This window comes from Gossypium arboreum, chromosome 5 (genome assembly GCF_025698485.1).
Source record: "Gossypium arboreum isolate Shixiya-1 chromosome 5, ASM2569848v2, whole genome shotgun sequence".
NCBI lineage: Eukaryota > Viridiplantae > Streptophyta > Magnoliopsida > Malvales > Malvaceae > Gossypium > Gossypium arboreum.
Window position 1 is genome coordinate 74,926,038 of NC_069074.1, and position 23,296 is coordinate 74,949,333.

Below are 23,296 nucleotides of genomic sequence, written 5' to 3' on the forward strand. Positions count from 1 at the left end.
TTTTCATAAAAAAATTTGTTGTTTTAATAAATTTTAAAATTTTAATAGAATGACAATTTTCTAAGTGGCACACCTAAATAAAAAATATATATTAATGATTATAATTTTAAAATTCGTCAAAAAGTAATATAGAATATTTTTATTGTATAATTAGGCTTCTTGTATATCTGTTGAATAAATATCCTTTGACTTGAAATATTAAATTCAATCTTTATTGCCCATCTTTAATGCATTTAGGACTTAAAAACAAGTTTTATCATAATTTAAATTATATTTGTAACAATATATCTTGTTTGAAATCAAATTAATTACAAAAACAAAAAGAAAAGAACAAAGGGAGCTCAATTTACAGTACCAATTAGACTTAAACTGGATTAAGCATTATAATTCTATGCAACAATTGGTAGATCATATTATATATATAGAAGTGATGGGAATTTGTTTTGATAAATATTGACTTTGACCCATATGATTTTTTTTTCTTTCCAGCTACCAATTTAAATTTCCTTCCTATACAAATAGTTTACCTTCACCGTTGCAGGGCATGGCAAGCTTTCAAATGCTTTGGCAGCCTTCTTTTGCTTAAAAAAAGGGTTCAGAGTGCCAATGACTCTGGTCTGATCCACGCCAACACCACCATCACTGCCAAAATGCTCAATAGAAAAGCATCCGAAGCTTTGACAGGAAAACATTTTTGTAAAGTTTGAAGCAAGTCTAACCACGATAGTCCCATCAGTAAAGGAAACTAAAATGCATCAAGAACTTGATCCACAGCATCTTGTTGATGCAAACTATTTCAGTTTTGAAGAAATGAAGCAATCAGAGTCCGTAGGTTCCTCCTTAGCAATTCTTTTGATTCCATGATACCATAGAACAGGACCTCCCCTAATCCATCAATCACTGGTTCATATTGTTCATAGACAAAGAATGCAGTGAAGGCGAAAACCATAGCTGCAATATGGATTATTGAAAGATTTCAAGAGAGCTTTGAATAAAATTGTACTTCTCTTATTAACTAAAGAATTGAACTTAAATAGAGAAAAAAAAGTCCTAATCCTAATTGAGAAAATAGTTCCCTTATTCTAGTAAACTATTAAAAGATAAAATAAAAATATTTCTAGAATATGAATAAAACTTATCTATCCAAATAAGATTTATCTACCTAAATAAATTTAAAATATATACATATTTCAACGCCCTCCCTCAAGTTGGTGCATATATATCAATCATGCCCAACTTGCTTACAAGAAAATTAAAGCTTGTCTTAGAGAGTCCTTTGGTGAGTATGTCAACAATCATTGTTTTGAAGAAACAAATGGCATGCACACTTGGCCTTCTTCAATCTTTTCCTTGATAAAGTGTCTATCAATCTCAACATGTTTAGTTCTCATCATGTTGGATGGGTTGTGAGCAATGCTAATGGCGACTTTGCTATCACAAGACAACTTCATTGGTGAAGTTATTGGTTTCTCAGCTCTTCCATAATTCTTTTAACCAAACCATTTCACAAATTTCTTGAGCCATTGATCTAAACTCACCTGACTACTTCTTGCTACAACAGTTTGTTTTTGCTTCGCCAAGTCACAAGGTTTCCCCAAACAAATGTACGGTATCCGATGTAGATCTTACATGCATTATTGAGCTTGCCCAATCTGCATCTGTATAAGCTTCAATTCCTCTTTGTTCGGTTTCTTGAAGAATAAGCCCTTTTCCGTGAACTCTTCAAGTATCTTAGAATTTGAAACACTTGCTTCTTCATGTTCCTCCATTGGGAGTGCATAAATTGACTCACTAAGCTTCTTGCAAAAGCTATGTACGGCCTTGTATGTGATAAGTAAATTAACTTACCAACTAATCTTTGGTACGCCTTTATCAACTAATCGACCTTCTTTATTTTCAAATTTTATATTTGGATCAATTGGTGTGTCCATTGGCGTAAACCACTCATCGACCTCTTTTAAAAGATCAATCACATATTTTTTACGAGAGACCACAAGACCCTTCTTTGATCGAGTAACTTCCATTCCAAGAAAGTATTTCAAAGGACCCAAGTCTTTGGTCTCAAACTCCAATGCTAGATGCTCCTTGAGACGTCTTATTTCATCCACATCATCTCCTATAAGAATGATATCATCGACATAAACTATAATAACAGCTATTCTACCTTTTTGTGAATGTCGATAGAACATTTGTGTGATCAGCTTGCCCTTGTGAGTAACCTTGTTTTTTAACAACTTGAGTGAATCGTTCAAACCAAGCTCGAGGAGACTGCTTCAGACCGTATAAAGATTTCTTGAGTTTACATACTCGAGTTCCAAATTTTTCTTCAAAACCTGGAAGAGGATCCATGTAAACTTCTTCTTCAAGTTTTCCATTTAGGAAAGCATTCTTCACATCTAGTTGTTGTAAAGACCAATAAAAATTAACAGCAATTGATAAAAGAACTCTGACGGAATTTAATTTGGCCACTGGAGCAAATGTTTCAAGATAATCTATCCCGTATGTTTGAGTGTACCCTTTTGCTACCAACCGGCTTTGTATCTATCTAAAGATCCATCTGGTTTGAATTTGGTTGTGAACACCCATTTACATTACTTGTTTTTTCCCTACAGTAATTCCATTGTTTCCCATGTACTGTTTTTTCAAGAGCACGCATCTCCTCTAAAATAGCCTCCTTCCACCGAGGAACACAGTAAAGCATCTTTCACATTTTTGGTATTTGGACAGATGTCGAGACACGAAACAAAGGTTGAGAATGTCGAAGATAAGGCTTTATAGGATACAAAGTTAGACATGGGATATTTGACAATATTTCTAACACCTTTTCTTTTGGCAATTGGAATATCTAAATCAGAAAATTCATTGGTTGGATTATGAGCTTTACGGGCTTTTGACAGGATCTTGCGGTCGATTCTTGGTGATGAATCTGGTGGATTCCACTTTCTTGATTTCGATTTCTTCTTGAGTAAACAATTAACTCCTTTGTTTGTTCTTTATTTTCATGATCAGACTCTACACCTTCATCCTCCTTTTCATTAACATTAACATCATTAATTTTTGTGTTAATTATAAATTCGCCTTCCCCATTATTAGAATCCCTATGTTGTATATTCCTAGTCTTTTCTTGATCAATTATAGAATCTTCTTTAGTATAATTCCCTCCCTGAAGATTAGAATGAAAATAAGATTTTGTTTCAACAAATGTGACATCCATGGTAACTATAATCTTCCTATCAATTGGATCATAACATTTGTAACCCTTTTTATTAGAAGCATAACTAACAAAGACATTTTTTTGCTCTAGGATCTAGTTTACCTTGGTTGTGAAGATGAACAAAAACACTACACCCAAAAACTCGGAGGGATAAATCTGTAATCAATTTAGAGTTAGGAAAGTTATCTTTAAAGAGACTAAAAGGAGTTCTATAATTTAGAATTTTACTGGGCATTCTATTAATAAGATATGTAGCTATTAACAAGGCTTCGCCCCAAAGATAACGTGGTACTTGACTAGTGAACATCAAGGCTCTAGTTACTTCCAAAAGATGTCGATTTTTTCTTTCTGCAATCCCATTTTGTTGTGGTGTATTTGTACAAGAACTTTGGTGGACTATTCCATGTTTGGTTAAGAAAATACCTAATTGGTCGCTAAAAAATTCCCCACCATTGTCAGTTCGAAATACTTCTACTTTCACACCAAATTGTGTTTTCACCATAGCATAAAAAGACTGAAACACATTTTTAACTTCGGACTTATCTTTTAATAAAAACACCCAACAAAGTCGAGTATGATCATCAATAAATGTGACAAACCAATGTTTTCCTGAAAAAGTCGAGACTCTTGAAGGTCCCCAAACATCACTATGAATTAACGAAAAAGGTTTGGAGGCTTTATATTTTTGAGGTGGAAAGAATGACCGATGATGTTTAGCCAATTCACAAAATTCACAATGATATGAAGAATGATTTTTATTTTTAAATAGATTAGGTAACAAATATCTTAAATAATAAAAATTAGGATGTCCAAGCCTATAATGCCAAATCATAACCTTATCAAAATCAGAAACAGAATTTAAACATAAAGTAGTTGTTGGTTGACTTAGATGGTCGTCTTCAAGAAAGTAAGTTCTACCAAATTCTTTAGCATTGCCAATCATCCTCCCCGAGACCATGTCCTGAAACTTACACATAGAGGAGTCAAATATAACATGACAATTTGAGGACTGGGATAATTTACTGACCAATATGAGATTACAAGCTAGATTTGGCACATGTAAAACATCATGTAAAACTAAGGAAGATGAAATTTTAACAGTGCCTTTCCCGACTATTGCCGAGAAGGACCCATCTGCTACTTTGATCTTTTTGTTTCCTGCGCAAGGTGTGTAAGTTGAAAAAAGAAAATGACTGCTAGTCATGTGATCACTAGCTCCAGAATCAACGATCCATGTGTTTGTTTTACAAGGCTTGACACTGAAAAAAACAGAAAAATCAGTACCTGATTGGGCAAAAGAGGAAGAAGGATTATTGGATGAGTTAGGAATAGAAGAATTCATCTGAAATTGTGGTGATTGAAAAAACTTGTGTAGATGCTCTAATTGTTCCTTAGTGAATGGAGACCCTTCCAGAGAACTTTGGCCCTCATAATTTCCATTAGTTGTTTGGAAAACTCTGCTATCCCCTGATTGTGAACCACGACCATTGCCATTCTTTTTCCTTCCATTTGTCGGTTTCCCATGGAGCTTCCAACACGTTTCACGAGTGTGCCAATATTTTTTGCAGTGATAGCACCAAGGTTTTTTCTTTTTTTCACTATCATCATTATTTTTAATAGTTACAAGAGCAGAATTACCATATTCAAACCTTGGCTTTAACATTACTTTTCTCCTTGTCTCCTCTCTTCTAACCTCAGAAAAAATCTCACGAAGTTTTGGAAGCGGTTTTTTCCCTAGGATCCGAGATCTCACTTCATCAAATTCTTTATTTAAACCAGCCAGAAACAAATAAGCTCTTTCATTCTCTTCTTTTTTCATAGCTTTTACACCATCTCCGGGACACTCCCATTCATCATTATAACACTGATCCAGTTCTTACCAAAGAGACATCATCTCATTATAATAAAGAGTAACTTCTTTTTCCCCTTGCCTAGCTTTCCACAGTTTTATTTTTAACTCAAAAATCTGTGAAGTGTTTTCTAAATCTGAATAGGTGTCTTTCACAGTGTCTTAAACATCTTTAGCAGTTAGGAGAAAAAAAAAAGGTTTACCTATGGAAGCTTCCATGGAATTAATAAGCCACGCAATTGCCATAGAATTTTCTGACCTCCACTTGCTCATCTTTGGATCACCCACCTGTGGTTGCTCAACTTCTCCATTTAAATGACCTAGCTTGCCACGCCCATCAATTGCTAATTTTACGGACTACGACCATTCCAGATAATTCTTGCCATTCAACTTGTGAGATGTCAGTTGAAAAGAAAGGTGAGACGCCTCTGTCCCTTGAGTCATTGTACTCTCGGTAGTTGTTTCAATCTGTAGAACTTTTTCCTCTGTTTGATTCTTTGGATTTCTTATCTCCAATGAAGGTTTGTTTTAACCATGATGTTACTAGAGATTTTAACCTAGCTCGGATGCCATGAAAGATTTCAAGAGAGCTTTGAATAAAATTGTACTTCTCTTATTAACTAAAGAATTGAACTTAAATAGAGAAAAAAGTCCTAATCCTAATTGGGAAAATAGTTCCTTATTCTAGTAAACTACTAAAAGATAAAATAAAAATATTTCTAGAATATGAATAAAATTTATCTATCCAAATAAGATTTATCTACCTAAATAAATTTAAAATATATACATATTTCAACAATTATTTCCAAAATGAATACTAGGAAAAACCGAAAGAACTACTCATTTTCTGGAAAAAGTAAATTGTTACTCACCAATGCCAACAAACACAACAAGGAATAAGATAGAGCCCACTTGGTGAAATAAAGAAAAACCGTCACCTGAACAAGTTAAATGCATATCTCAAAGTTCAATGAATATGGAAGAAAAGCTTGCATATGTAAAGCCACAGAACTTAATATTCTGCTCATAGTTGTGCATCATATGGACATTGACTGGCATGGTTATAATCAATCAAAAAAGTTTTGGACGTGCATAATTTGCATTTTCGAAACAAATCCACATTGAGTTTTGGGCGAAGTTTATGTATGCTAGGATGATAAAAGAATCTAACCCCTCTGTTAAAGGTCCAACCAAAACCAAACTTTTAAAGCAAACTAGAGGAAAAAGTATGGTTCAAGAAGGCTCAGTTGGCTTTGTTAAGTCTAGAATTATTTCCTTCTTGGTGTTTTTGACAGGGAAATCAATCTTGTATCTCATAAGACACCTGTTGTTTTGACTCCTTATTTTTCTTAAAGTATCTCTGTTCAACGCGTACTCGGACATGGGTATAGGGATATGACTCTAGGACCTTCCAAATATGTAGGAGAATTTTTAAAACAATTTAATATACCCGTCTCTAACACATACCTGAGTCCAACACTCACACATAAGCTTAAGTAACATGGTGAGACACTTCTAATTTCTGCTAGGAACCTACCGCATATCTTTAATGTGTATGTATACATCCAAGCTGCATATTATTTTCACCGACCCCAACACTCAAGCAGTATGATTTCCAATGCATTAAGTAAAAGGTTCTCCTATTTTTTTATTGGAAACCATAACAGTTCCTCAGGGCACTCATTTGCAAGACCTTTCTTCTTGCGGATTTATGTTCGGCAAAATTAGGATCTTAAGGCTAGAGTTTAGGTTAAAAAGCATTGAATTAAACTATATTACTCACACTCAAGCATAGAAAGAACTATGTTGCTTAGACTCATGTATGAGAGTGTCGGATACAAGAATGTCCCACATGGGTACGATCATTTTTTTCTAAGTTATGCTATTTATTTAGAAAGTCATATTCCATTACTTATGTCCAAAAATTTATTGAACATCTGGTCGGCATGAGTTAATGGAGAGATAAATCCAGGTTTCAAGGTGGGATTCCAGAGAGGAAAAAAAAAATCATGTTTTCTTTTAGTAGTTTTGACACGGAAGCTTGGACATGGATGAAACTAGAAAGAAAGAAAGAACAATAATAATGTCAAGTCATCCATAAAATACAAACCTTGAAAAACTTGCTCCAGTCTTCCCCCTTTCCCAACAATTTGATGTGACGAATTCCTCTATTCCAAATATATGATACAGATCTGAGTGAATTTTTCACAGTTGATTCAGTGATTTCAAAACAAGACGACGATATCCTTTTAATCGCAAAAGCACGTCTGTTGCAAAGACAAAAATCATAATTGAGCCAAGATATATGCATGTTCGCTTGAAGAAAGAAATTTCATAAAAAATTACAAAAGTCAGCAGGTTACTGAAGGAAAAATGAAATTTGCAGAGTTTACAAGTTAATAATGGAAATGTTAATACTTTAGAGAGAAAAAAGATTTCATCTATGTCAGGTGCTCTCTACCTTGTAAACAATTAAACCACAATCTCCATTGTTATTGGGGGAAAAGTTGTGGGAACTAATAAGCTAGTTTCGCCGTATGGAAAGAAAGCATGATTCAGTCATGTCGAGAGAAATGGTAAAAGTGAACCAAGGGAAACACGATAAGTACACAGAATCTCTTTTAACTATAATAGCTCAAGGAAAAACAACAAACCATCGTTTTCAAACACATCCCCGCTTCACTAATGACCCACCCAATGCAAAACCAGTTTTGCCTCATGGATTTTACATCATTCTGCTGTGAATGGGAGGGGTTTTTTTTTTCCTGAGAAAGTGGAGATAGGTGGTGAAGCGGAGTGGTTTTGGTAAATTATTTCTCCACTCCACCTTCACCTTTTAAAATTACTATGTTACTCCTAAAATCTGTGAAATGGACTAAAAATCATTAATAGAAAAAGTGCATTGAGGGGCGGTGGAGAGATTATGGATGTAATTGACATCCATTTCTATTTCCATGTATGTTTTCAACATTCATACAAGAATAGGGTGATGGAGGCAATCTCCACTCCCTTCTCTCCAATGTCATCCCTGGTCGAAATGGAGTAAAAGCAAAAGATAAAAAAGAAAGGAACAGGATTGAAAAAAAGATAGGTACTAGCATCAATTGAAAAAAAAAAAAAACCATGAAAACTGGAAAAGAGAAGAAAAAGCAAAGGGGAAATGAGGATTGAGTTGTTGCTTTACACTGGAAACAGAATCAATGTGTAATAATGAAGATGCTGCGGAAAGACTGAATGAAATTACCATAAAGCAGCATGTGATAACTACTAATACTCACATCTTTGATGATAAATTTCCATATCCATAAAGAGTGACAGTAACTAACAGCAGAAGCTTGGCTACTGATGAAGTAAAAGTTCTTCCGCACAGAAAGAACCAGTAAAATAATGAAGCCAAGATAAGAAAGCATAAAAGTGTTCTCTTTATTTCCCGCCACAGCAAGACATCTGCAACTGAATCCAAGTAATTCAAGCTCATTACAATGCGAATCCTTTGGCCAAACATAAACCTTAAAAAAATTGCCTATGCAATACCATCATGAAATTGTGAATAAAAAGAATCATATAATGGAATACCTATCCCGCTGCCTAGCAACTTCACTGCTTTTGATTGTTCTTTAAAATTGTTGTCTCTCATAAAAGATGAGTCTTTAGCTAAACGAGAGAATGATTCAATGGTTGACTTGATACCATCCTGTATTATCAGCAACAAGAAACAAAATGATGTCAAACTTTCAGATAAAAAACTTGCATTCTCGATACTTGTTTTTGAAAAACCATTTTCACACGATTTAAGTAAATGAGAAATGAGAACAAAAACTGTCTTTAAATCAAACGTTTCTATGTGCAAAATTCAATCAGCTGGTGCTTAAATCCAACATTAATTTTCTCTTGGCTTCTGTTTAGGCAGGGGTGTTGAGATTGATGGGGTCAGGAATGGGAGTGGAATAGAGATCCTTGGGTGCCGAATGTTAGGGGTTTATACAGGAAACTTGAGGCAGTGGCCTTGGTTAGCTGGTAGCGAGAGTGATAAATGGTGTGCAAGTGGGAGTACGGTGTGTTACAATTGCCTCTATGGGCAAGACAAGAAGTCAAAGGCATTAAAAAAGGAAAGAAGACAAATAAGTTTACTTAGTAATATTCCTAATTAGAATAATTTATTTTAACAAGCATCTTATTGCATTAAAAGTCCTTAATTTTAGCTTCCTATTCGAAAGAATAAATCCTGTGTAACGAGTCTAGGTTAGGAGCTCCCTTCGACAGGTTACATTAATCATAGGTTCTTCTAATGGTAGAAATTGCAACAATGTGTTGCGCTCCAGAATTTTAAGTAGAAGAATTGGAAGAGAGAAGGGAAAAATAGAGAGGTTGAGAAGAAGAGAAAACACAGAGAAGAAGAAGAATTCTAAATTTTCTTTTAGTAAAAATATGCATAACCATTTTCATCCATCGTTCGTGCTTTAGAAGGAAAATAACAAGAAGCTGACGTGGTCATTTTCTGTTATACAAAACTCCCCGTTTAACTAATATGCTACGCCCCGTTTTATTTAATTTTCTTGCCCACAACAATACTACCGTCCCAAAAAATTTTCCTTGTCCTCAAGGATGGAAATGAGGATATTTGGTTTGCAGCAGGGACAGAACTTCCCAAGTCGCATCCTCAGGAAAAGAATCAACCCATTCAACAAGAACTTCGGTAACAGCTTGATTTCCTCTTTTAACTATTCTCCTATCCACAATTCGGACCAGCTCTTTCTATAACATACCATGAGCATCCATCAAAGGTAAATGATCTTGAGATGGAATTGAACCAATATGTCTCTTTAACTGAGCCACATGACAAGTTGGATGAATCTGAGAACCTGGAGGTAACTGCAAAGTGTAAGCCACTTCCCCAACCTTTTTGATCACCTGAAAAGGGCCATAATATTTAGGAGATAGTTTTTGATTGATGATTTTCCTGGGAGATTGCTGCCGGTATGGTTGCAGCTTCAAGTAAACCAGATCTCCTACTTGAAAACTTCTCTCAATTCTATGTTTGTCTGCAAACTGCTTCATACGAGTCTGAGCCCTTTTAAGGTGGAAGTGCAATAATTTCTGTGCAGCTTCCCTAGCTTGCAAACTTCTGTCGACCACTGCTACCGAAAAAGCCCCAACTAAATATGGCATATGCGGCGGTGGAGACTGTCCATACAAGGCTTCATAAGGAGTGAGCTGAATAGAGGAATGAAAAGAAGAATTATACCACCATTCTGCTAGTGGTAACCAATGGAACCAATTGGCAGGAGTCTCCCCAGTCATGCACCGTAAATAATTCTCAAGACACTAGTTCAAAACCTCCGTCTGCCCATCTGTTTGAGGGTGGTATGCTGTAGATAACAAAATTTTGGTGCCTGCTCTATGAAATAACTCCTGCCAAAACCGACTAACAAAGATTTTGTCCCTGTCTAAAATAATCGAATCAGAGGTACCATAGAGTTTGTAAACATGAGTCACATATTCTTGAGCCACTTCTTGAGCTGTGTATGGATGAGATAAGCCTAAGAAGTGACCATACTTGGTCAAATGGTCTACCACAACTAGGATAGAGTTTTTTCTGTTTGAGTTCAGTAAGCCTTCGATGAAGTCTAAACTAACCACTGCCCAAGCTCGATCCGGAATAGGCAAAGGCTGAAAGAGTCCTGGAGAGGCTACCTATTCACCCTTGCATTTCTGCCAAACTGAACATTTGCGTATCCAACGTTTAACATCAGTTGTTAAGCCCTTCCAATACAGCAAACTTGCCACTCGTTTCTTGGTCACATGTACCCCTGAATAACCCCCAATAGCACTGGCATGGAAATGGTAAAATAATTATTGTCGCAACTGCAAATTCTACCCTACCACGATCTTCCCCTTCATTTGTAGAAAGCGGCCATCCCAAGAATATTTGTGATAGGAAAGCTTGGAGTGTTAGACATCTTGTATAACCTTCTTTAGCCTATCATCTAGCTCATAGGATTGCTGTACCTGCTGTAAGAGTTTAGTTATAACTGAGCTGGTCGACAATTGGGAAATTTGACCTTGCTCCAATTGAGGTTGTCGAGAGAGAGCATTGACGACCTTGTTGTTGACTCCTTTTCTATAAGAAACTTCAAAGTCATAGCCTAGCATTTTAGTGACGCAGTATTGTTAAAATGGTGTGATAGCTACCTGATCAGATAGGAATCGCAGGCTTTGATGGTTAGTCCTGATTTTGAAGTGCCTCCCCACAAGGTAAGAATGCCATTTTCGAACTGCCAATAATACTACTAACATATCTTTTTCATATATGGATAGAGCCTGATGTCGTACTCCTAGAGCCTTGCTAAAAAACGCCATCGGTCTCTTCTGTTGTTGCAACATGGCACCCACCCCAATTCCACTGGCGTCAGTATCTATTACAAACTCAAGCTGAAAATTTGGTAGTACCAGAACAGGTGCTGCACATAACATTACTTTCAATGCTTGAAAAGCTGAGGTCGCTTGGTCAGACCAACCCCATCCATTTTTCTTCAACAGATCTGTAAGAGGTCGAGCTAGGACCCCATAATTTTTAATGAACCTCCTATAATACCCGGAGAGCCCAAGGAAGCTCCGCAATTCCTTCAACGACTGAGGAGTTGGCCATGATGAGATACAATCGATCTTTGACATATCCATAAAAACCGTCCCTGCATGTAACACATGTCTTAAATACTTGATCTAAAGTGTGACAAAACAACACTTACTCTTTTTAGCAAAAAACTATTACTCCCTTAGAGCCAAAAGAACAGTCTTCTAATGCTGCAAATGTTTGGACCATGAGCTTGAATACACAAGAATGTTGTAAAAGAATACGAGCACAAACTTTCTCAACCATTGTTTAAACACCGTATCATAAGGGCTTAAAAGCTAGAAGGGGCATTAGTGAGGCCAAAGGGCATCACGAGGAACTCATAATGCCCCTCGTGTGTTCTAAACGCTATCTTATGTATGTCTGGTTCCCACATCTGGATTTTATGATATCCAGACCTCAAGTCAAGTTTGGAGAACACCCGAGCTTCTCCCAATTCATCAAGCAGTTCCTCAATTATGGGAATGGAAAACTCATCCTTTATGGTATACTAATTTAATTGTCTATAATCAACACAGAGTCTCCAACTTTTGTCTTTTTTCTTGACCATCACAATAGGAGAAGCAAAAGAACTATTGATGTCTCTAATGATTCCAGCTTAGAGCATTTCTTGAATTAGTTTCTCTATTTCTTCTTTCTGAATAGTCAGATACCTGTAGGGCCAAATCTTAATCACCACCCCTTCATCCTTTAATGGAATTCGGTGATCTTGTAGGCGAGGAGGAGGTAACCCTTTTGGTACTTGAAAAACATTAGCAAAGTCCTCCAAAAGACCCTGAAGTTTATCCTCCGATTTATTTGCCCACATAGCTGATAGTGTCACTTGTCTAGGTGAGCTCAACACCATTGTATAGAGTCCCAAAGCCTACCCCACTATTAAAAAACATTTTGAATCTGAAGTGGAACTCCCTGCTGCAATTGAACCAGGAACAATACCATGCATAGTACATGTTTCACATTTGATTTTAAACTGCATAGTTAAAGAATTGAAATTCCAAATGATATCTCCCAAAGTAAGTAACCACTGGACCCCTAACACCATATCGCACCTTTATAAAGGCAAAACTAAGAAATCGGTTTCAAATCTGTAATTCTGGACTTCCCATGGCACTCTCATACATAATCCTCTAGTGAATAAATAGCTCTCGTTTGCCACCGAAACCTTCAATTGTTCTTGCTAGATTACTGGCAATGACAATCTACTAACCAAACATGCATCATTGAAATTGTGTGTGCTATCGGAATCCACTAGAATAATAGCCCAACTAGAATCGACTCGAGCAGCCACACGCATAGTGTTATAGCCCTGCATACCAGTGAGGGCGTGTAACACCCCGTACCCGAGACCGTGGCCGGAGTCGAATACGAGGTGCTAACAGACTTAACTTAATTAATACCACAGTCCATTTAAAAATTTTCCAGACTAGTGATTCTTTAGGTCCTTTGTCGCCTTAAAATTCATATCTTGAGTTTCAAAACTTGGAAATCAGTTTTTAAATTTTTCCTGAAACTAGACTCATATGTCCATCTACAGATTTTTTTCTAGAATTTTTGGTCGAGCCAATTAGTACAGTTTATTAGTAAAAGTCTCCCCTATTCCAGGGTTCGACTACACTGACCTTCATGTATTACGAATTGGATATCTCCCTGTACAGGGCTTCAATACTGATGCCATTTGTATCTATAGAAACTAGACTCAAAGATGAATCTATACATATATGGCATGACTCCTAATTATCTCTGGTTAATTTATAATGAACTTCCAAAGTCGGAACAGGGGATCCAGAAACCGTTTTGGCCCTGTTTCACGAGAACTTTAATATCTCTTAACATATAAGTCATATGACCGTTTCGTTTCTTCCATATGAAAGTAGATTCATCAAGGTTTATTTACATAATTTATTCACTATTTAATGATTTAAAGAAGCTGTATTGGTGGCCAGGTATGAAAAGGGACATTTCTGAATTTGTAACCAAGTGTTTGATCTGTCAACAAGTAAAAGCTAAACATCAAGTGCCTTCAGGATTACTTCAACCGGTAATGGTGCCTGAGTGGAAATGGGACAAGATTACCATGAATTTTGTAACCGGTTTGCCTTTAACTCCTAAAAAGAAGGATGCTATTTGGGTAGTGGTTGATAGATTAACAAAGTCAGCCCACTTTATACCAAGACGCACTGATTACTCACTTGATAAATTAGCCAATTATATATTGCTGAAATTGTGAAGTTGCACGGAGTACCTATGTCTATAATATCAGATAGAGATCCAAGATTTACCTCGAAATTTTGGAAAAAGTTACAAGAAGCTTTGGGTACAAAATTGAACTTTAGTACCGCATTTCATCCACAAACAGATGGTCAAATGGAAAGAGTAATCCAGGTACTCGAAGATATGCTTAGATGCTGTGTTTTAGAATTTGGAGGTAGTTGGGAGAAATATCTATCTTTGATTGAGTTTGCCTATAATAACAGTTATCAATCAAGTATACAAATGGCACCGTACGAAGCCTTGTATGGTCGTAAGTGTCGGACTCCTTTATATTGGACCGAGCTTAGTGAGAAACAGATTCATGGAGTTGATCTAGTTAAAGAAACCGAAGAGAAAATAAAAGTAATTCGGGATTGCTTGAAAGCTGCTTTAGATCGACAAAAGTCATATGCAGATTTAAAAAGAAAAGAGATTGAATTTCAGGTGGGTGATAAAGTGTTCTTGAAGGTGTCACCATGGAAAAAGATTCGAGATTTAGTCAAAAGGCAAGTTGAGTCCGCGTTTTATTGGGCGTCTGAGATTCTTGAGAGAATTGGACCATGGCATATCGGTTGGCCTTACCGGCAGAGTTAGAAAGAATTCATAACGTGTTTCATGTATCAATGTTGCGACGTTATCGTTCGACCCTTCACATGTGATTTCCCAATGAATTGAGATTCGATCGGATATGACCTATGAGGAGGAACCAATAAAGATTTTGGCTCGAGAGGTTAAGCAGTTAAGAAATAAAAGTATAGCTTTAGTGAAAGTATTGTGGCACAGACATGAGATAGAAGAGGCTACGTGGGAACCGAGGAAGCTATGAGGAAACAGTACCCAAACCTCTTTCTGGGTAAGATTTTGAGGGACGAAAATTTCAAAAGGGGAGAATTGTGACAACCCGAATTAGGGCCTAATCGGAATAGTGGTTTCGTGACCACAAATTCGAGATAGAAATAATTGTTTTATAATTATTTTGGGGTTTATGATATGATTGCATGATTGTGTGAAAATTTCGTGATGAAATTCTATGCCTAAAGTGCTTAAATTGAAAGTAGGGACTAAATCGAATAAGTTGCAAAATTTGCATCCGGAAGTTTTAATATGAAATTGTTTTGGAATATTAATTAGGAGGTCTTAAATAGAAATTTGACCAATTTTAAGTTCATGGACAAAATTAGGACATGGAAGGAATTTTTGAAAGTTTAGTAAGGAGGGCATTTTGGTCATTTGGATATTAAATGAAATAAAATGGGAAAAATAACACAAAATTGATCATCATCCTCCTTAGTTGCTGCCGAATTCTCCCTCTCTCCATAGCTAGGGTTTCTTCAATTTTCAAGCTCCATAGTAAGTGATTCCAAGCCCGCTTTTAATGTTCTTTACGTTTTGGAATCCAAAGCTCGATTAAGCTTATGCTAGTAATAATTTAACCTAGGGTTCATATTTGGAAAAATACCCATAGGTGAAATTTGTGTATTTTGATGTTTTATGATAGAATATGAGGTTTTAAATTATGTTAAATAACTTGTGCTACTCGGTTTTAAGTGAAAACGAGTAAAAGCAGCATAATCGGTAAAATACCTATTGTTCATAACTATATGATAGAGTGAGAATTTAATGTTGTTGTAGAAGAGAAAATGTTCAGCATATCATAAAACATAAGAATAAGGGCTGAAATTAAATTCCGAGCTTAGGGGCAAAATTGTAATTTTGTAAAGTTAGGGGCAAAATGTAATTTTTCCATGATGTGATTTTGGATTGAAATAAATAGTATGAGTATTAAATGAGCTAAATGTGTTAATATAGATCAAGAAAGACGCGAATTGATCTCGAATGGGGAAGGAAAAGTTTTGGACTAAATTGCAAAATTTCCACATCTTGCACCAAGGTAAGTTTGTATGTAAATATTACAATAATTTCATGTACATTCTTATATTTCAGCCTATTATATAAATATACTAGCTGATGTTAAAATATAAATCGACTATTGGAAGAATGGAAATAAATATAGAGAGAGATCTGATTGAACATTGGAGATCGAATGAAATAGAGGGAGCGTAGCTAGGTCACATGTATGATTCTGAGTGCACATCATGTGTACAAGAAAGCTACGAGACACCCTGTAGTAGCTAGGTCACATGCGTGATTCCAAGTGAAGGACACCATGTAGACAAGAGAGCTATGTGAAAGATAAATGTAGCTAGGTCGCATGAGTGATTCCAAGTGAAGGACACCATGTAGACAAGAGAGCTACGAGACAAATCGGTTAGGTCACATGAGTGGTACTAAGTGTTCACCATGTGTACAAGAGAGCCGAACTAAACAAAGTATGATGGCGGGCTGTGTGCTGAAACCATTAAATATCGAGGATTGATCCGAATTGTTCAACAGGATGGTTTTGTGGTGATATTGTGGTTTGGACCTACACTTATGGTGAATGAAATGTGGTGAAAATGATTTGTGGTATATACATATATAAGATAAAATGAGGTTAGCATAAAGAATGTGTGAAAGAGTGAAATTAGCATTAAAACTGTTTTTAGATGGTAGCAGTGACGTGATTTTGAAAAAAATCACCAAAAATAGGAGGAATATAATTAGAGGTTGAATGAGATGTGAAATTAAAGTTTAATGAGTCTACTTTCATATAAAAGAAACAGAGCAAGCAAAGGAATTCTATATTTTGAGATATTTACAATTGTATGTGACTTGCTCAGGATGAATACGTGATCCCCTGTTCCAACTTTGAAAAATCATTAAAAATTGTACAAAGCAAATTAAGAAATATAGTTTACATGCCTAAATTCCTTATTGAGACTAGTTTTAAATGAAACAGACTTCAGGGTTGTTTGAATTGTGTACTGAGAGAAATTCAATTCGTAGTGAACAGAGGTCAGATCAGTCGAGCTGTGTAACAGGGGAAACTTTAACTAATAAACTGTACTAATCGGCTGAACCAAAAATTATAGAAAAAAATTAGCAAAACGCTTTATGAGTCTAGATTCAGGGAAATTTTACGGATTTGAATTTCGAGTTTTGTAACTCGAGTTATGATTTATTTAGTGAATATGACGCAGCAGAGACAGCTTAATCAAAGTGGAATGAATAGTGAAGTTAAAGTAGATATACTTGAATTGTTGTGTAAACATGTTAGATTTTTAATTAGTATTTACATACTTACTTACTAAGCTATAAGCTTACTTTGTTTCTCTCTTTTGTCTTATAGTGTCCTTCGGCTTGCTCAGGAGTTAAGGATCGTGAAGATCTACCCGCACTATCATACTTTAGGGTATTTGAACTAAACGTTTTGAATTATGGCATGTATAGTAGACTTAATTATTTTGTTACGTGTCATATTTGTCTAGGTTTAAAATATTAGTTCTGATACTCGACCAGCTACTTTGTACAAGCCATTAAAGTTGGCTAATATTGTTCAAGACATATGTTATACGATGCACTATCAAATTGGATGACATATTTATATCTCGGTTATGTTTAATGGTATGTGTTATGTTACGGTAATACCTTGTATCTGTTCCGTGACAGTAGCAGGTAAGGGGTTTCTGATGAAAATATACCAAAAGGAAACATGACTCATGAATGGTCTTATAGGAAAAGTTAAAGGGCAAAATGGTAATTAAGTAAATTAGATAAATATGGAGAGTAATGATTATGAACTAAATTATGTTAAATAATGATTAGAGGGTCAAAATGTAAATAATTGATTTCATAATATTTGATAGATATTTTTATAGAAATAACTAGAGAAATGGAAAAAGATTGAAAGAAAAATCTCTCCCATCTTTAAAGGCCACTCATGTTACCCTCCAAGCCTCCAACCCCAACTTTTGATTTTCTTTCAATTAAGCCATTTTCTCCATTTCTAAGTCAATTAAGTTAAGTTCTTAATTTCTTTCAAGATTAGTTAGTGAAACCAATAGAGAACTGTAGTGAACATTCAAAATTATATGAGAAGGTCAACCTTAGTTGCCTTGGACGAGAGAAAAGTAAGGATTAGTATTGAATAAATGTGATTGAGGTAAGTATGATAAACTTTTCATGAAATAAATGTTAGTTTTAATTGAATAACATAGATTATGACATGTGTGTATGATTTTAATGTATAAATATTGTATGTTTTGGTATGGAAAATGAAGAAAAAGTGAATAGAAGTGATAAACAAGTGAATGACTAAAGCAAAGGAAGGGCTAAAGGAAAGAGGAGAAGAAAGTTTGATATTAAGCTTTGAATTGTAAGTATAACTAGAGTTTTATTTCTTTTAGATATGTGGTAAAATTACTAAATTAAGTTAGATGAATATAAGCTTTAATTTGATGATTAACTATAAGATTGCATGTTATAAATAAAGAATAAAGATATGTATATGATTAAGTATAAGGAAATAATGAATTGGTTCTATTTACTAAGTAATGTGTAATAAAGGAAATAAAAGAAAAGTAAGAAAAAGATTAGAAGTAAAAGTACTAAAGCGTATAAAAATGCAAAAGTTGATAGAATTATAATTATTATAAATAAATGAGTATATAAAATGATATATGTATAGGATTGATATGTAGAATGATATGGTAATGTTGAGAATGTATTTGATGAATTATGAGAAAGTAAAAGACTAAATTGCAATATGTGTGAAAGTGACATGTAAAAAGAATGATAAGAGAATTGTAGTGAATTATGGAAATATTATTAAAGGATGAAGTATGTTACATGTATAATTGAAAGTAAAAGTAATTTATATGAATTGTACAAGGACTAAATTGAAATACATGAAAAGTATTGAGTTATATTATGAAATGTGAACATGTAATGGATTCTAGTATATTTGCTTAAATAGACGAGATAAGAACTAGTGGGATATAGACAGCATGCCATTAATGGAATATTAGCGCGCTCTCTGTTTACCCACTTTGGCGGTGCCCCGTTATGTTCCATATATCCTATGCATTCGATTTAGTCTATTAGGCCTTTGCTAAAAGGTAAAAGACTTCTTTTGTTATAAGGTAAAATATTTAAATGTGTTGAAAGGGATCTAACTACAAATTCGATAAATAATAGCAATAGATGAAAAGAAGTGACAATGAAGTGGAGAATTACAAGTTATTGATAAAAACAGGTCGTTAAATGATTTTGTGTAAAATAATAATAAGTAATTAAGTTTTATGATAAATAGAAATGTTAACTAAATCTCTAGTTATACTTACTAAGCTAGCAATAGCTTAACACGTGTCTTATACGCGTAGGTGAAGAATTAAGGCAAAGAAGTTAGAAAGCAAAAACATCTAATCACATCAGCGATCCTGAAGAAAAGATTAAAATTTCTCCTCTATTTTATTTTGATGAATGGCATGTACCTAAGTATGTTTAAAGGTTTAAAAGCTTGAGGGACTTAAGGGTAATGCTTGATACTTGTTTAAATCTTATGGTAAGTTTACTAGTTTATAACTAACATGCTAGATTATAAGTTTTTGGGATTGAAAACGTATAATTATGATTTATATGTGAATTGAATTGGCTTAAAATTTGAGAATTGAACAAGGGTTAAACTAGGTAAAATTGGTGGACTAATTTGGCAAATTAACCCTTAATTTTCAAAAATGGACATGGTTCTCGAAATCCACACGGGACAACCATACGCCTGTGTGACAGATACGGGCTGATGACAGGGCCGTGTAAATACTAGAAGCAAATATTTTTGGAACCATACAGTTCCCAAGATCCACACGGCCCTAGGACATGACAGTTTACCCTATTGTTCATAATGACTCTTATTTCACTTTAAAATATTATTTTAAATGCAAAATTGTTAGAAAAATTTATTTGGTCTTGTTCATTATAATTGTAATATGATAATAACACATTAAAAAGATTAAAATATGATATGAAAAAAGGATTCAATTTAATAGTTTTTGGCAAGGGTTACTCTAGCACCAAATGTGACATCCCTAGAACTTGACTCAGAGATCGATCGGGTATAAAGGTGTTACAAGGATACCATACCTGGAATTAAGAAGCCATCCTCACACACTTGAAGGCTATAATAAATATGCAAGTGTCACGGGCCAAAGTGAAAAGTCCGTAACCATCACACCAGATGCATCCCATGGAGGTCTATCAATTAGATGAAGATCATTTAGCCCATGAGAACTGGCCCGACTTAAAGAGCTATTGGAGAAGCCTATCAGATTGAAACCTAGGTGGCCCAATGATGCAGATTTGGAAAGATAGGCTACCTTGGTAAATATGAGAACTAATCTTAGAAGATTAAAAGGAATCATATCTTATAAGATTTGATTTGATTATGTAATCTTGTAAATCCCTATATTTAAGGGATATGCTACTCTTGTCCGTCAATATAATTTGATCTAGATCATCGGTTTTGGGGAGCTCAACTATAAATAAAGAGTCTCCCCTCACTTGTAAATTATCCGTTGTATTTTGAATTCTTAAAAGTAACAGAATTCTTTGAGAGTATTTACTCAAACACCTCTCGTGCATTATTTTCTGTGGCTTTTTATTCTTTTGTGCTTTCTTTTAGCTAAGTTTCTTCTGCCATACAAATTGGAGTATTGAAGGAATTCTTTGTGAATCTTTACTTTGTTGGTGGTTAGGTTGACTTAGGCGTGTTTGCAAAAAAGGCTCGCCTAAGGCCGCACGGAACACAAGACTAAAGTTCTAAACCCCGTGAAACAAGGGTGAGGTTCAAATGTTAGGGACCGCCATTCAAACACTGAAGAGGAAGCCTTGCTTGACATTTGGATGCCACAGACAATGTTGGAATGCTTATTTAATCTTTACACAAAACCATGTTTGACATTACAACATCGACGAGGCCTCACTTCTTAAAGCAGGAATGTTGCTAATTTTTTGTTTCAATGTAAAGGCATTTTAGTCCTTTCACATGTTTTCGATTTTTCACCTATAAATACTAAATTTGTTGATCAAACTAAAAAGATTAGAATTTTTTAACTTTTAGTTAGTTTTTCAAATCTAAGATTTGGAAAGAGAAGTAACTAAATCTCCTCTTTCAATTTCTTTAGCTTTTCTTAGATTCATTGTCCTTGGGTTATTTTCTTTGTGATTTCTTAGATTAGATTTTTTTTCTTTTGTAATCAATTGAAGATGGACGTAGATTATTGAATTAAATGAAGAGACAAAGCTGAATTTGGATTTCCTCACTTGATCAATGAGAATTTTCTAAACTTTTATTTTGATTTCCCACTTGTTTTATGCATGAATGATTTAATTTTCAAATTTGATCTAATAATGAGTTGGTTGTGATTAATTTTGATCGGGCAATGCCGAGATCTATGGTTTGATCATGTTTTTCAAATGATTTTGTTAGATCTTGATGTTAATTAACTAGTTGATCTTACTATTATTGAGTTGATTGATAATAGATTTAGCATAATTCATTAAGGCATAAAGCTTTGAAAATTTACTCTATTCAATTGCTTAATAGAATTAAATCTAATTAAAATTGTAATAGAGCTATTATAAACTATAATCTAAATTAAAAGCAATATAAATTGTAATTCCTAATAAAAAGTTCTAACTAATTAAATAAAATATCATAGAAATAAACATAAAAATATCTAGGAATAAATAAAAATTTATCAATGCCAAAAATTATCAAGATATAGTTATTCCAAATAATTAAAATATGATACTAATAGATTAAACATATGGAAAAGTAACTACTAGAAAAGTAAATGTATCAACCAATATGACATGAAAATAAGAATAACTACCTAATCATTAAATTGACGAAATGCATTGACAGTTAATGAATGGAAGAATTCATATGACAGAATAATGATCTATGTTGCTAAGGTAACTAATATAGTCTAGCCATAAGTAATCAAGAACATTCTGATAATTGCAATCAAAATTATGCTTAGTATTGCTTTTGAAGAAAAGTTTTCATTATGCTAGATGATAAAGAATCCTTGATTCTCAAGATGTGTAACTCTAAAAAACTTTTAAAGGTCAAACTACTTAAGACTCAATAGGCTAATTAGTTGATCTAGAATATCCTCATTGGGTTTTTAAGAAAATCAATATTGTACTATAGACATGATTCTTGATCCTAACTATTTAAAGTATACTGTCAACGCGTACCACTTTATTAGAATACATACTTTCAAGTTCAATAAAGCTTATAGATTACTCTAAACATAACCATATGTAGACAACTACAAACTAATCACATTGCAAGACTTAATCATGATCTAGGCAAGCATTAATTATGAACATATACACTTCAAGCTAGATGATATTTCAGACCACTGATTGAGATTCCATCAAAGTCAATGTCGTCATGTTTCAGATGCATTTAATTCAGGACTACATCAATCCTTTATATGAAATTTATGTTAGTAATGCATCTAGGTTTTAAGATTAAATAAACAGTTTCTAATTAGGAGCTATGGTCAGATATTAAATGCAGTATGATGTCAGAACAAAACTGACCTAATGACTAGAATATAATTTGCAATTAGAACTACATACTTAACTGTCCAAATCTTGCAAAATTACGTATTGTTAATATGTATAAAGCAATGGCTTCATGTCAAAGAAATTATTGATCATTTTATGTTAAGAAGTAATCTTTAAATCCAAAGTAAAGAACTGAAGAATGATCAAATAAATTTGTCAAGTATTCTAGAGATTCAAAATTTGACAGTATCATGCATGGTTAGGCTGATAACTAGATAAAGACAATAGCATAATTAATGAAATGACAATCTGTTAAAAAGCATTCTAATCAATTGAGACATGTCTAAACCAAATTCAAATTAGTGACAGATTACTGAATTAATAATTAAGTTTCAGAAACAGATAATTTCAACGCTTAAACACGTTCAAAGACACTCATTATCTGTAATGATCGTCTAACTGAAAGAAATTCATATATATTGAAGTAAAGATGTTGAAGGAAAAAATTTCATCAACTTTTCACAATAGTTCAAAATGAAATGTGGATTTAAATCTTAGAATGGAAAGTTAAGATTATGAGAAGAAGTCTCTACTATTTCAAGAATTAACACATCCTGTATTAGAACCATCTCAAATCTCGTCGAATTATGGCAAAATGTAAAAGATGCTAGTGGATTGAAAGTAGTAAGGACATTAATTAAAACTTAATATAGTAACAGGAAACACTATACAAGACTCTTATAAAACTAGTACTAATAACCTATGCTAAATCAATCTCAATGAACAATAGCATACGATTAGTCGACATGGTTTGAAATGATATTTCATGTAATAAAGGTTATGAAATAGTAGGAAGCATGTGATTATTTCTATGTCACCTTAAAATGATAAT

At 34.2% G+C, this 23,296-nt stretch overlaps 1 protein-coding gene across 1 annotated transcript; it reads right to left on the reverse strand.

Moving 5' to 3' along the window:
* Positions 1 to 251: 251 nt before the first annotated feature.
* Positions 252 to 9,129, reverse strand: LOC108451652 (3beta-hydroxysteroid-dehydrogenase/decarboxylase-like). The gene is made up of 5 exons (XM_053028875.1): positions 8,640 to 9,129; positions 8,342 to 8,516; positions 7,174 to 7,330; positions 5,936 to 6,001; positions 252 to 951 (listed from the first exon to the last, which is right to left on the reverse strand). The coding sequence occupies exons 1-5, from the start codon at positions 8,698 to 8,700 to the stop codon at positions 898 to 900; spliced, it is 513 nt and encodes a 170-aa protein (XP_052884835.1). The 5' UTR covers positions 8,701 to 9,129; the 3' UTR covers positions 252 to 897.
* Between the last annotated feature and the right edge of the window lie 14,167 nt (positions 9,130 to 23,296).

Coding starts and splice junctions, on each gene's coding strand:
- LOC108451652 (XM_053028875.1), bottom strand. CDS start 8,700: ATGAGAGACAACAATTTTAAAGAACAATCAAAAGCAGTGAAGTTGCTA. Junction 7,331..8,341: donor GGAAATTTATCATCAAAGAT/GTGAGTATTAGT, acceptor TCTTTGCAACAG/ACGTGCTTTTGCGATTAAAA. Junction 952..5,935: donor TGTTGTGTTTGTTGGCATTG/GTGAGTAACAAT, acceptor TCCATATTGCAG/CTATGGTTTTCGCCTTCACT.